This window comes from Stegostoma tigrinum, chromosome 23 (genome assembly GCF_030684315.1).
Source record: "Stegostoma tigrinum isolate sSteTig4 chromosome 23, sSteTig4.hap1, whole genome shotgun sequence".
NCBI lineage: Eukaryota > Metazoa > Chordata > Chondrichthyes > Orectolobiformes > Stegostomatidae > Stegostoma > Stegostoma tigrinum.
Window position 1 is genome coordinate 37,618,112 of NC_081376.1, and position 14,349 is coordinate 37,632,460.

At 40.5% G+C, this 14,349-nt stretch overlaps 1 protein-coding gene across 1 annotated transcript in view; it reads left to right on the forward strand.

Annotated features, from left to right (window-relative positions):
• Positions 1 to 14,349, forward strand: part of sun1b (Sad1 and UNC84 domain containing 1b) — a 69,093-nt gene that overhangs the window by 36,327 nt on the left and 18,417 nt on the right. Inside the window, exons 4-14 of the mRNA XM_048552733.2 lie at positions 933 to 1,135; positions 4,003 to 4,032; positions 4,134 to 4,328; positions 9,332 to 9,451; positions 9,989 to 10,072; positions 10,205 to 10,321; positions 10,523 to 10,621; positions 10,991 to 11,084; positions 11,219 to 11,277; positions 13,287 to 13,426; positions 13,512 to 13,769. Coding sequence (XP_048408690.1) covers positions 933 to 1,135; positions 4,003 to 4,032; positions 4,134 to 4,328; positions 9,332 to 9,451; positions 9,989 to 10,072; positions 10,205 to 10,321; positions 10,523 to 10,621; positions 10,991 to 11,084; positions 11,219 to 11,277; positions 13,287 to 13,426; positions 13,512 to 13,769 — 1,399 coding nt within the window. The remainder of the gene's footprint in view (positions 1 to 932; positions 1,136 to 4,002; positions 4,033 to 4,133; positions 4,329 to 9,331; positions 9,452 to 9,988; positions 10,073 to 10,204; positions 10,322 to 10,522; positions 10,622 to 10,990; positions 11,085 to 11,218; positions 11,278 to 13,286; positions 13,427 to 13,511; positions 13,770 to 14,349) is intronic.

Sequence of the window (14,349 nt, forward strand, 5' to 3'; positions counted from 1 at the left end):
CTATAATACACTTAGTTTTGTTCTTGTATTTATTTATCATCAAATCATGGTACCAATGGAATATGTTTATTTTATTTGGGCTTCCTCACCATTACTCTTTGAAATTTCAAGTAGACTAGGGAGACACAGGAAATCTGCTTCTAGATCTCTGTCTCATAACTATTATGGAGCAGAAGGAGGCCATTTGGCCTTTCACACTGGCACAGTCTCCTCAGATGAGTGTCATTACCTACTGCCATTCTCCTGTGCTTTCCCATTGTCTTGCCCACATTTTCTACCCAAGTAATTATCAAATGCTGTCTTGAACGTCTCAATTGAACCTGCCGCCTCTGTTTCCAGGCAGTACATTACATACATTAATGACTGGCTATATGAAGAAGTTGTTTTTCTTATTAACTCCCTTTTTTGCACATTAATTTAAATGTGTCCTCTCTAGTCCTTGTTCCTTTTTGAGTGGGAAGCAACTTCTCCTAATCTACTCTATCCACACCGCTTATAAATTTGAAAACATCATCAAATTTGTTTCAGCCACCTTCTCTCGAAGGAGAACAGTCAGAAGTTGTTTCATCTATCTTCATAACTGAGCTGATCTTTTTTTCCCCTGAAGAAGGGTCTTGACGTGAAACGTCAAACTTTCCTGCTCCTCTGCTTGGCCTGCTGTGTTCGTCCAGCTTCACACTATCTTATCTCAGATTCTCCAGCATCGGCAGTTCCTCCTCTCTCTGATCTTTCTATGACTGGTTTCTAAATTTTTGAAGGTAGTCCTGAGGTGACTGTGTCCCTTTTAGTTGGCGTTTACCCAAATGTTCGACAAGGAAACTTGCACGTGTACTCAAATTCTAATCTACTGTGGTGCAGTGTTATGGTGAAAAATGTTAACATTTGTTACGGATCTTTCAACGAAGTTTTTTTTCACCCCCCCCCCCCTCCAGAGGCACAAAACAACAGCAACATAAACACTCCAGTGCAAGCAAGCGAACTGTTTCTGTATCTCTTACTCCGAGAAAAGCCAAGGGTGAGTCCTCTGTGTCGAGTCAGAGCAGTATCCTCGGCTATGGGACTGACACATCAATCTTGTCCACAGTACTGGATGAGTCTTCGATTCAAGAAAGAACAGAGTTGGGCCATTTTTGGGGTAAGCGGAGTTGAGTGCAACCTGTCCAACTAGCAATTAAGTATAATTTGATTATTGCTGGTAAGTTTTCAAAAGCCTAGCTGAATTTGGGTGTAACTGAGCCAGTTTAGTTTTATGAAGATTATTGAAGGTTGAATTGGAGAATAAGCATTTGGAAACAAATCAGATCCACTTCTGTTTAACACACAATTTGAATTTTTCTGCCACAGTATCCACCCACAGGAGGGCCATACTGGATTATTTTTCACTGGCTATCCTCTCTTGAAAAAGAATTTGTCATTTTCAACCTTTTTTGAGCCTTACTGTTTGAACCTATGTATTTTGGAGTATATTCTTTCATATAATCCCAATTCCCTGAGGCTTTCTTCTCTTTGTAGTCTAGTATTACTCTTAAAATGCATGTACAGCATTTCTTTTGCTGTGTTCCTGAATTGAAATAGAAGTTCATGATGTTGATGCACTGTTGAACAGTGTTTTTTTTTATTTCATCATGACACTTTGCTTCCATCTCTCTTGTCATATTTTTCAGCATTGTAGCATTCCAGCAGTGGGCTTGAAAATTGACTAATGCTTGTAATGTAAGTGCACCAGGTGGCTGATTTGAGACTCTTTAGAAAAAGTTCATATTTCTTTCAAGAACTTGCTGTATTTAAAATCTAATTAACAAAATCAATTTTTGGCTTCACTAACAAAAGCTGATCTCTGGTTTAGGAGAACAAATTTAAATGTTTCATTCGTGCATGTAAGTTGGACATTTTAAGTGAATAAAACTTCCTTGAAATTTTGAATATTAATTTGCTGTTTACTAGACTTGAGGTGGAGGGTATAATGTGTGGTAACTGATTGTGTCAGAAATGAACTAATGCTCATGGAAATTTTTGAATCTTAACTGAAATGTTCATGTGCAAACTTGTCAATTTTTTTTTAAAAAAGCTTCACATTAAATCTTATGAACAAATGTGCATTCGCTTTTGAAGTCCATTTGCATGTGGTATATCACATCATTTAATAAATGAAACATAATGCTTGGAGATGTTACCTTAAAATGACAAAGATCTTTTGGGAAACCGCTTACACCACACAAGGGCGAAAATAACTGTTAGACTTTTGTTCAATGTTATATTGTGTGCTGTTTAAACAACACTACTTGACTAAAAGTTTGAATTAATTTCAGCATCAGTGTGCTTCCTCCACACGTGCGTGCATTTGTACAGATACCCCTGCTTTAAATCCATTTTAGTAAATATTTTTTAAAGTGTACGTGCATGTGTGCTACCTTTCAAAAGAGAATTGCTGTTTATTTTTGAAGGAAGAAGAGAGGAAGCCATAAATAGCACTTTTTTCATTTTTAGGGTTAGAAAATTCTAAAATGTCATCATGCTCTGACATTTTGGTTCTGCTTCTTTAAAACAATATTTTACCTTTGAAACTGGAGATGGAATGTAGTCCAACCCAAGTAGCTAGGGATGTAACAAACCCAGGCTACAATAATTGTCTTCTCCTAAATGTAAGTTAATACATTTGATATCGATATACTTGTGTTTATTAAACTTTGACATTGATTTTAAAACATTTTAGTTGAAGATTGGATAATATGCATGGTTTTGACTGCTGAGAGTCATTGCCCTCTGCTGGAAGATGGATACATGTGGATGAAGTGAGAACTAGTTAGAACTTTGATACCTTTTAAATGCACTACTTGGTTTCATGGTCAAACAGTTTGGAAAACAGTTTGTGAGTGTACTTGAGTTCCACTTCCAAATCCATAATTGATGTAGGAGCAAATTACTGCTGATGTTGGAACCTGCACAGAAAGCCAAACTTGCTGGAGATCACAGCATCCAGGAGGGAGCAATCTAACATTTCAAGTCCTGATGACTTGTCAGAGCTGATGTGAAATGTGGAGGGCAATATTTAGGGAGTATTGGAATGTGAGAATGGCGGAACAAATGTACCTAGCTGTCTAACTGGAAAAAAACAGGTGTTCCACTGAAATGGCAAGTGAAGACAGGTCATAGTAACAGAGAATGCAAAAATAAAAGCTAAAATAAAGACAAGAAATGAGTACTTTTGCAATCTGAAGGTGTTGAACTCCATATTAAGTGCAGAAGATTGTAAAGTACTTAGTCTGAAGATATATTGCATCTCTAGCTTTCGCTGAAGCATTGCATAAGTGATGAATGTTGCTTTATAGACATTCTACACAAAGAACAACTGATCACCTGAGGTACGTAGAATCATATAGCTGGGAAACAGATCCTTCGGCCCAACCAGTCCATGCTGACCATAATCCCAAACTAAACTAGTCCCAACTGCCTGAGCTTGATCCAGTACCCTACAAACATTTCCTTTTTGTCTACTTATCCAAATGTCTTTTAAACATTGTAACAGTACTCTCATCTAAAATTTCCTTTGGAAGTTCATACCACACGCGAACTTCAGTTTTTTAATAAAAAAACACCTTTCCCCCTTGTCTTTTATAGATGTTTCTCCTTTCTCCTTAAAGATTTGCTTGCTCGTCTTGAAATCTCCCACTCAGAGAAAGGACACCTGTCATATACCATTTTTGTGTATTACTTGCTGGAAATGTATTGCAGAACTTGTTGAGACTTGTCACTTATGATCACACAAATATTGTATTTTGCTAATGGTTTTGTTATTCAAATTAAATGTTTTGTTCAGCATAAAGCATTGATTAAACTGTTTCTGCTGATGAAATGAGCCCTCCCTTTGAGAATTAAACCTGAAATACTTGTGCTAAGGAGTATTTGCATCGTTTCAATCCAATGTCTAAGGTTGCTTGAGATTTTTGCTAATTGTGAAATTGAATGATATTGAAATCTACTTTGCTTGTATTTACACAACAGGTCTAGATGATGAGGATGGAGATGTCAAAGGTAAAGAAATCTTCAGCTGTTAAGACTCATTTACCAAAATGTTTAATAACACTTAAATTCTTTTGGTATTGGTGTCAAATCTTGGTTTCTTTGTTCTTTAGGAGGAGGTACAACTTTTCTCCAAGCAAATGGGGACATAGTATCACGGGAAATGCAGACAGCCATATTTAATGGTTACACTTGTAATGACTGCAGCATCCTTTCTGAACGAAAAGATGTTCTGACTGCGTACTGTGCCTCCCATGCACCCTCTTCAACTGTGTATTCCAGGAGCAAAAACAAGAAAGACAAGTCAAGTAAGTGACTGGCAAATAGAAGACTCCATTTAGTAGCATAACTAGGTAGAAATACTGTCTGGCTGAAACTAAACCACATGAAGTAGTGGCTGCAGGACCTAAGACTGATAGTTCCTTTTGAGAATCACGCATCTGCTTGATATTGAGTGACTATTGTTGTACTTGGAGAAATCATATGAAGATGCGGTTAGCTCAGCTGTCATTGTTACTACCACATTTGTGACAAAATAGGCTGTTGTTTAGATTCAGCACCTACTGAGTTATTGTCTGATTCTGGGTGCTGAACTCTAGTGGCTTATGTAGGCTTTTAAGAGGTTACAGAAAAGGTTTATTATATTCACTGTATTGATAAGGGAGCATATTTGTGTAGATAGCTTGGAGCATTTGTGATTTTTCTTGCCAGATGAGATGGCTAGGATGGGATTTGATGCAAGTATTTAAATTTACCAAAGATTTTAATAGAAATAGAATACAAAAGAGAGCAGCTTTGAACATGACAAGAACTCTGAGCAGGAGTTGACAATTTAGCCCCTTGAACCTACTTGACCATTTAAAACAACAATGGCTGATTTTATCTCTGCCTCAACTCCATCTTCCTATGCATGCCACATAATCCTTCAACCTATTGTTAATTAAAAACCTGTCTCCTTAAATTTACTCTGCCCAAGTACCCACTGCGCTTGAATAATGGGGAAAAGAAACAAAGGCAATATGGATTAATTTTTTTCCCCAATTAATAGAATATATGCTTGACCAGGTAGTGGATAAATATTCGATTGTAACCACCAAAAGGCAACTGGATAAATATTTTGAAGGGGGGAGAAAGTGCATGCATAAGGGGTGGGAGAAGCAACTGGGATCAAATAGTTTGAGCTTGGAAAGAGTTGGCTTAGACTCTGAGTAAAAGGCAACCTTCTGTTCTATTCAGTGGGCAGAATTTCATGGTTTGTGGTGCCTGCTGCTGAGAAAACTGCAATGAACCCACTTCTGCTCTTGTGGGCTGCCTCCTAGCCATTTAGCTAGTTGTGGCCACCCCTGGAACTGTATCCACCGGCCATAAAAAGGGGGCCCCTGAAGAAATTTCTCCCTTGAAGGCCCAGGCAGATGTGTTTTGGCCATCAAGGTTTTCAACTGACAGGAGAATCGGTGGGATAGCAGGAGTGTTGTTTTACTAGAAGCTAAATCATGGATAGCTCATAAGAAATAGGAACTGGATTAAGCAATCAGCCCTTGAAGCGTGCTTCACTCTTCAATAAGTTAATGGCTTATCGAGCATCCCTCATATCCACTTTCATCCATTTTTCCTGTAACCTTTGATTCCCCTACTGATCAGGAATCTATATCAGCCTAAATATACACAAGGGCTTTTCTCTCACAGCCCCATGGCAAGCACTTCCAAAGAACTCAACCCTCAGAAGAAATTCCTCTTCATCTCAGTCTTAATTTGACACCTGTTTATTCCGAAACTCTGCCTTCTGCTCATAGACTTTGCCATGAGAGGCAACATCTTTTCGGTGTTTACCCCGTCAAGCCCTTAATCCTATGTGTTTCAATGAGATCACCTCCCATTCTTCTGAACTGGAACAATTTATCCTTTGCCCATAAGATAATCTTTACATACTGGCAATAATCCCAGTGAATCATCTCTTAACTACTTACATTGAAATGTGTCTTTACTGAAGGGGACCACACAGTTCATGGTATTCCAATGTCAGCTCGCCACCTTGTACTGTGGCAGAAAGACTTCCCTAAGTTCATACTCCAACTCCCTTGAAATAAGGGCTAACATTCCATTAGACTTCTGATTACCTGGTCCATCTGTGTGCTAGCTTTGTGTTTCATGCACACTGTACCCCCAAGTCCTTTTGAGTTGCAGACTACTGTTTTCCTTCATTTAAGTAATAATCTATTCTCTTGGTCTCCCTTTCAAAAATGAACAATTTCACTTTTTTCTCACATTATACTCCTTCACCAACTTTTTCCTCCCTTAACCCATCGCTATCGTGCAACTTGGATTTTCACCTATGTTTGAATATGCAATTTGGGCAGCAGTATATTGACTTTCTTCCTCCAAGTCACTAATACATGTTGTGAACCGTTCTGGTGCCGGCACTGATCTGTGGAAGCCAACTGATCACAGGTCACCAACATGGAAAAGAAAGCCCTTTGATCCCACTTGCTGTTTTTTTGCCTAATATCTGATTCTCTATCCAGGGTCTGCCTTGGACTTAACCGTTTGTGGGGTGCGTTGTTGATAGCTTAAAGCAGCATTTGATGCATTCACTGGCAAGTGAGAGCAAAGAGGAACAATATGCAAAAGTGAAATCTTTGGGCAGATGGAATAATTTTTGCAGCAGCTGAATTCTTGACTCTCTGGGGAATCTAGGAAGGTGGCAGCCTGAAACACCACCCTACCTGGGAGGTGCAGAGACATTTGTTACCCTGAGCTCCATGCAATTTACCCTTGGCCACACGTTAATTTTAACGGTGAGAAGAAAACTTCATAAAGAACTGCACAGTATGTGAACAGGGAGAAATGTGAAATGGAAGGCCTAGGATAAAGCTAATTCCTGATTTTTATTTGAAGTCAGCAGTTAATGTACAACTACCTTACAAGTGAATTCAGTGAGTCTGACTCGTTGGCATATGACAAATTTACATGGTGCATCTCTCCTTTGATTGTATTATAGCTTTGAAATATGCCCTACAGTAGGAGTTTTAATGTTCTGCATCTTGATCTCATACTGAATAATTTAATTCATAAACTTGTTGGCCATTACTGCAAATCATGGTGGGAATCCCTCATCCATACCTAGACTGGCCCTAAACCCCACCTCTTCCTCCATTACATTGACTGTATCAGCGCCACCTTGTGCTCCCACGAGGAGCTCGAACAGTTCATACACTTCACCTCCAACACCTCCCACCCCAATCTTTAAATTCATCTGGACTATCTCTAACACCTCCCTCACCTTCCTGGACCTCTGTCTCCATCTCGAGCAGCCACCTAGAAACCAATACCCATTTCAAGCCCAACGACTCCCACAGCTATTTAGGATACACCACCTCCCACCCACGTTCCTGCAAAAATGCCATCCCCATTCCCAATTTCTTCGCCTCCACCGCATCTGCTCCGAGGATGAGGCTTTTTTAAGATTAGATTCCCTACAGTGTGGAAACAAGCCCTTCGGCCCAACAAGTCCACACCACCCCTTGAAGCATCCCACCCAGACCCATCCCTTATAACCCACGCACCCCTGAACACTGTGGGCAATAGCATGGCCAATCTACCTAGCCTACACATCTTTTGGACTGTGGGAGGAAACCGGAGCACCCGGAGGAAACCCACGCAGACAGGGGGAGAATGTGCAAACTCTACACAGACAGGCGCCCAAGGCTGGAATTGAACCGGAGTCCCAGGCACTGTGAGGCTGTAGTGCTAACCACTGAGCCACCGTGCTGCCCGTATATCTCAGATGTCCTTGAAAAACGAGGACAGCAATCCTCTCTTCCCCCCCCCCCCCCCCAACCCCCAACAGTGGTTGAGAGCACCCTTGACCATGTCTCCCATATTTCCCACAACTCATCCCTCTCACCCCGTCTCCACAATAAAAACCAAAAAGGAATACCCCTCATCCTCACATACCACCCCACCAACCTCCGGATCCAACGCATCAGCCTCCAACACTTCCGCCATCTGCAATCCAGCCCCACCACCAAAGACATTTTTCCCTTCCCCACCCTTGTCTGCGTTCCAGAGAGACCATCTCTCCGTGACTCCCTTGTCCACTCCACACTCCCCTCCAGCCCCACCACACCCGGCCCTTTTCCCTGCAACTGCAGGAAGTGCTACACCTGCCCTCACCTCCCTCACCCCCATCCCAGGCCCCTAGAAGATTTTCCACATCAAGCAGAGGTTCACCTGCACATCTGCTAATGTGGTATACTGCATCCGCTGTACCCGTTGTGGCCTCCTCTACATCGGGGAAACCAAGCAGAGGCTTAGGGACCGCTTTGCAGAACACCTCCGCTCGGTTCGCAATAAACAGCTGCACCTCCCAGTTGTGAACCATTACAAATCCCCCTCCAATTCCTCAGATGACATGTCCATCCTGGGCCTCCTGCAGTGCCACAGTGATGCCGCTCGAAGGTTGCAGGGACAGCAATTCGTATTCTGCTTGGGAACCCTGCAGCCCAATGGTATCAATGTTGATTTCACAAGCTTCAAAATCTCCCCTCCCCCTACCGTGTCCCAAAACCAGCCCATCTCGTCCCTGCCTCCCCAACCTGTTCTTCCCCATACCTATCCTCCGCCTCACCTCAAGCCCCACCCCCATTTCCTACCTACTAACCTCATCCTGCCCCCTTGACCTGTCCCCCCCTCCCTGCCTCCCCACCTACACTCGCCTTTACTAGCTCCATCCCCGTCTCTTTGATTTGACTTGTCTCCTCTCCACGTATCTTCTCCTCTATCCATCTTCGATCTGCCTCTCCTCCTCTCCCTATTTATTTCAGAACTGTCTTCCCCCTCCCCCTTTTCTGACCAAAGGGTCTAGGCCCGAAACATCCGCTTTCCTGCTCCTAAGATGCTGCTTGGCCTGCTGTGTTCATCCAGCTCCACGTTGTGTTAATCTGCGAATCCTTATTGTTCTTTGTGGGCGTAGCTAGAAGTTGAAGTACATTTATGCAGCATTGATTTAAAGTCTGGTATGGTGGATGTGAGAAACTAAAATTGAGTGTAGAGTTATGCAGTACTCTGAAATTAAAATTTTTACTGAAATTTCATTTTCATAGTTTTATTCTAATAAGTGTATTGTTTGCTTGAATTCAGTTTACCAAAGTTTGATTTTCTTAGTTTAATCAGCAAAATTGAATCCCTTAACCACCTGACTTTACTGCAGGATTTTTTTCCTAGCTGTAATAGCTAAGCATAAGTGTTATAAATATAATTCTATCCTGGAATTTTTATTGTAAATTAGTTGCATTTGATTTTTATTTTTCAGGAGTGCAGTTATTCATGAATCATACAGTCCACATGACAAAAAATGTTGTGTCAACTGCAGTCGCATGGTTTTTACAAGTTTATCAAACATTTTTGTTGAAGACTGGTTTTTACTCCAAAGGTACCCAACTATTATGGAGTGAACCAAGTGCTTGCATGTTCTTCAATCTGTTGCTATCTGATTGAGACCATTACTTTCTTATCTTCCCCTGTTATAGAATGCTTTGCCACTTTACTATTTCTCAGGTGCTTATTCTAAAATGCATGGCTGAAATATTCCAAACTTCTCAAATCATTGCTATTGTGTCTGTGTGTGTGTGTGTATATATACACAATATTTTTTTGTTAACATCGCATGATTTTGCCCAATCACTTGTTTAAGTTTAGCAGCATGTCACCGCTATTTGCACCTTTTTCCGTGAGGGCTAGCTAAAGTCAGCTTCTAATTGAGCAGGAAATGGATATCAAGATTTAAATAGCTTTGTACTTGTTTACTTAAGTAAATTCTGAAAAGCTAGTTCATTTGCTTGCATGTGTAATCCTGGTGACATGCAAATGCAGTGACTTCAATACTCATTGGTTTGACAAGTCAAGATTTTTCTCTACAGTGTTTTTCCCATCTGAGAAAGACAGCTAAGGATCAGTTTCTGTGTTGCAGCCCATTCAAGTTACTGTGGAAGAATGAATGTAAAAGAGTTGATTACTGGGGATGGACACCTGAATATAAATGGGGAATCTTTGTGTAAGTATTTTGGTTTGATACCTGCTGTTGCCACTTCTTTCCACAGTTGCTTGCTGGGGGAGAAATACACTTGACCACAAATTGGGTTCGCACTGTTCACTCACTAATGTATTGTACTACCACAACCAACAGGTGATGACTGTAAGGGGATGAAATACGATACATATAAATCCACTGAGGTGGGGTCCACAAAGTACGCGAAGTTTACACAAGTCACACGGACCATCTGGCTGGTCATTGCTTATGCAGGTTGATTTTCAGACTTCTACTTTGTCCTCATGCTTTGTTGATAAAGCTTTGGAAAATGGTGATATTTGATGCTCTTAGAACACACGTTTGGGCTATTTGCATTAAGATTTATGGTATATATTTCGTAAAGTAAAAGTTACGCCAAAAAATTGAACACTTTAAACTTGATGTGTTGCAGATTGATCTGTTTTGTATTTGTAGGCTCTTTGTTGCTGCAAGTGATGCAGGCTGCTGGTGCTGTTGCCTGGTTTGTATCCAGGAAGGTCTTATCTATTCTGTGGTTGGCCATTGTATCTCCAGGTTACTTAATTTTTATTTTTCATTTTTGTTCTGCATCTGTTCCATCTCTTCATTATTTTTGCACGCTTGGCTCTAGACTTGGTGTTGGTCCATGTATACTTGGTGGTAGAAAAACGCAAGCATAAATTTCACCAAGTTTCATATATCGAGCAATATCTGTAATAATGTGCCCTGGCTTAATTTTCTTCGATGCAGTATATTTGCACTCTGGATTTATGAATTTGTTCATATGTCGGATTTATAGTTGGGCTAGCATGTACCGATTTTTTTTTTAAAAAGAGGATTTCCACCTACATGAACCACTTTCCAGGGTGAGCACTTGAATACTTGATTATGCGTCAGTCCTGTGCATTTGTTTCCTTTTTCCAGGAAAGGCTGCTTCTGGAGCTTTCTGGTGGCTTGGGACTGGATGGTACCAGCTAATCACTTTAATGTCCCTCCTTGATGTATTTTTGCTCACAAGGTATGCTGAGCCTATGTGAATGAGCGTGGTTTCCACTTGTTTAGCAGTGAAAATATGCTTGTAAATTGGTTTAGTTTTTGAATATCAGATGGTTGTAATCTGGTTTGGTGATTTTATTGTTTCTTTACACCCAGGTGTCTACCCAGATTGTTCAGATGGTTATTCCTGTTGATCCCATTTTTCCTCTTATTTGGTAAGCGAATGCTGAAGGTTTGAATGAGCTGACAGTATGTTAAATATGATGGAGCATGGTGAAAACACTGAACGAATGTCTGTTAAATATTTTAGCATGATTATTCCATGTTGCGATGCTGAAACTGAATTTAGAAATTGACATTCTCAACCAGAGTTCAGTCCAAATAGAAGGATACACCAAACTCAATGATTTTCCCTTTTGAATGTGAAACTCTGCAATCAGTGCAATTAACGTGCTGCCTGATCTCTCTTCCAAATGTCACCAATGGAGAGTGATTATCACTGTGGAGAGAGATGTATTTCACCCTGAAGATCCCACTTGATCAGCATTTTATCTCCAGGTGCTTTTGATTAGTGGAGCTGTAAAACAAAGATATGGTTAAGCTTGCAAGAAAGATAGTCCTTTATTGCTTTAGATAAATTGTGGGCTTGGACTTGTCCTTGAACTTAAAATATTCCAGGTTGAATTCCCTAAAGAGCAGTTCTAACTTCATCTCAAGGTGATTCATAAGTTGACAATTTCCATGTGTGTCATGTTTGTGTTCAGTCTGAGTGTTCATGGAAGATCTGAAAGTGGACTTGAAGGAAAATTGAGTTGTGTGGTTCATCTACCACAGGACAACAGTCTTCCTTGATCATTTAGCATTTGAAGTACCCAGCTAGTCCCATACTAATTCCAAAACACCCTGATAGCCAAGTTTCTAAAACTTGGCTTTGTCTTTTTTGAAGTGGAGTGGTGATCCTATTTGTAATTTATTCTCTTGATTGGGAAGCAGGTAAGCAAATTTCCGCCAGAAGTCTTCATACACCCAGATTCAAGCATTTCAAAGTAAATGCCATTCAAAAGTAATAAGTTGACCTTTTAAATTAGGAATGAAAAAGGTTTTTATATATAATGGCTTGCTCAGTCCCACTGAATTATCAAACCACCCATAACCTTGTTGCTCCCTTGATTGAAACCTAATGTTTTAAAAGCATTTGAATTTAGTCTGACTTTATTGTCAGCTATTTAGCAAATGCGATGCTGTAAGAGGACCAGGAATACAAGGAGATGGTGCATGGTGCAAAGATAACAATCTTTCTCTCAATGTCAGCAAGACAAAAGAATTCATCATTGATTTCAGGAAGAGAGGAGGAAGACATGCCCCTATATACATCAAAGGAGCTGAGATGGAGAGGGTCAACAGCATCAAGTTCCCAGGAGTGACGAAAACCAACAATCTGTCCTGGACCAATTACGTAGATGTGACGGTGAAGAAGGCACAGCAGTGCCTCTTCTTGCTTAGCAGGCTTAGGAAATTTAGCATGGCCATAAGGGCCCTCACCAACTTCTGCACATGCACCACTGAAAGCTCTCTCTATCCAGGTGCATAACAGCTTGTGTGGTAATTGCTTTGCCCAGGACCATAAGAGATTACAGAAGGTTGTGTACAGTCCAGACTTTGGAAGCCAGCCTTCCATCCATGAGTGCCCATATACGCCTCGCATTGCCATGGAAAGCCTGCCAACATAATCAAAGATCTCTCCCACCCAGTAATACTCTCTTCCAACCTCTTCTATCACGCAGAAAATACAGAAGCTTGAACATTTTCCAACAGGTTGAATAAATGCTTCTCTGCTATTATTAGAATGCTGAATGGACCTCGAATTTCAAATCAAATCTTGATTTTGCTTTTGTGCTCCTCCTGTAGCAGTCATAACCTTGTATGCTTTGCTCTAGACACCCTATGTATGTCCTTATTTGCTGTGATCTGCCTGTACTGCTCGCAAAACAAAACTGTTCACTGTACTTACGTACATGTGAAAACAATAAATCAAATCAAATCCTGTGAAGAAAAGCAAAATGTGCAGTGACTTAAAAAATAATTAATGGCACTGGAGATCTAGATGGTATACAACTATTAAATTTCTACTTGTAGCAATCTTTGATTTAACAACTCTATTGCAAATGATCCTATGAATTTGGAAAAAAAGTCACTAATGCTAATCTGCCTTTTCTCTTTTTAGTTGGTCTCTGGTACTTGGGTCCAGCAGGCTTGTGGTCACTGTTGCCAGTCTTCAATGGGACTGCTGTACAGCGTTCAAAAGAAACTGAACCAACTGTCCAAACAAATGGAGAGACTCCTGGTTCACTGCCACTTCCACAGGTAAAGCTTTCAGCACAAATATGTTTGCAAAGTGAGATTTCAGGTCTAAAGTGCAACTTTGTCAATGTACAACTATCTGTTTCAGAGTACAGGGCATCCGTTTGATTGGAGTCGTGTGACAGAATTGGAAAAGCAGATTATTGTACTTAATGACCGCTGTTTTCAGAGCTCCCGTGCTTCAGACCAGCGTTATAATCAGCTTGCCAGTTTGTTACAGAAACTGCAAGAAAAGGTTGAGAAGGTGAACGATGAAGCACTCGTGGTCCTTATCAGAAAACTAATCAGCCAGCACTCAGATATGCAGCAAAAAGTAGTGAAACTGGAAGGAACTGATCATCACCAGGTAAATTACTAGAGTCAAAAACTCCTGATGAGAGCAAGCAACGGTCAAAGTGATCAAATTTATCAATTGTGTAGACATTTGGTACATCATCAGTGTTGCAACAGCTCTGGAATACTGATTTGATTAATTTCAGAGTTTAATATGATGACCATATTAATTTTGTCTGCATGCTTACAATCAATTTCACATGTTACCTAATTGTAACCTTTGTGACAGTAGAAGGACAAAGCTCAGTTGATTTTAAAAGTCTTGCTGTGGGGCCAGTTTTTGCCTACTGCCAAGTTTAATCATGAAACCTAACTTAAACAAATTGCCACGTGGGTTATTTTAGCTGTGATTTTATTTGAACTGCTTTACATATCAGAATCCACCTGGATGTGTGGATTGTTGATTGAGCTCATTGCTGTTTCCTTCGTCAAACTCATCATTTGCATTGTGTAACAATCTGTGTGTCAGTATTCACGACTAGTCCAAGGTGCATGTACCTCTCTTGGGATAGCAGCTCCATAGTTTTGGTATTTAGTGCACACACAAATATCCCTCAAATTTTCCATTGTCTGGAAAGTATTCTTGACTGGTG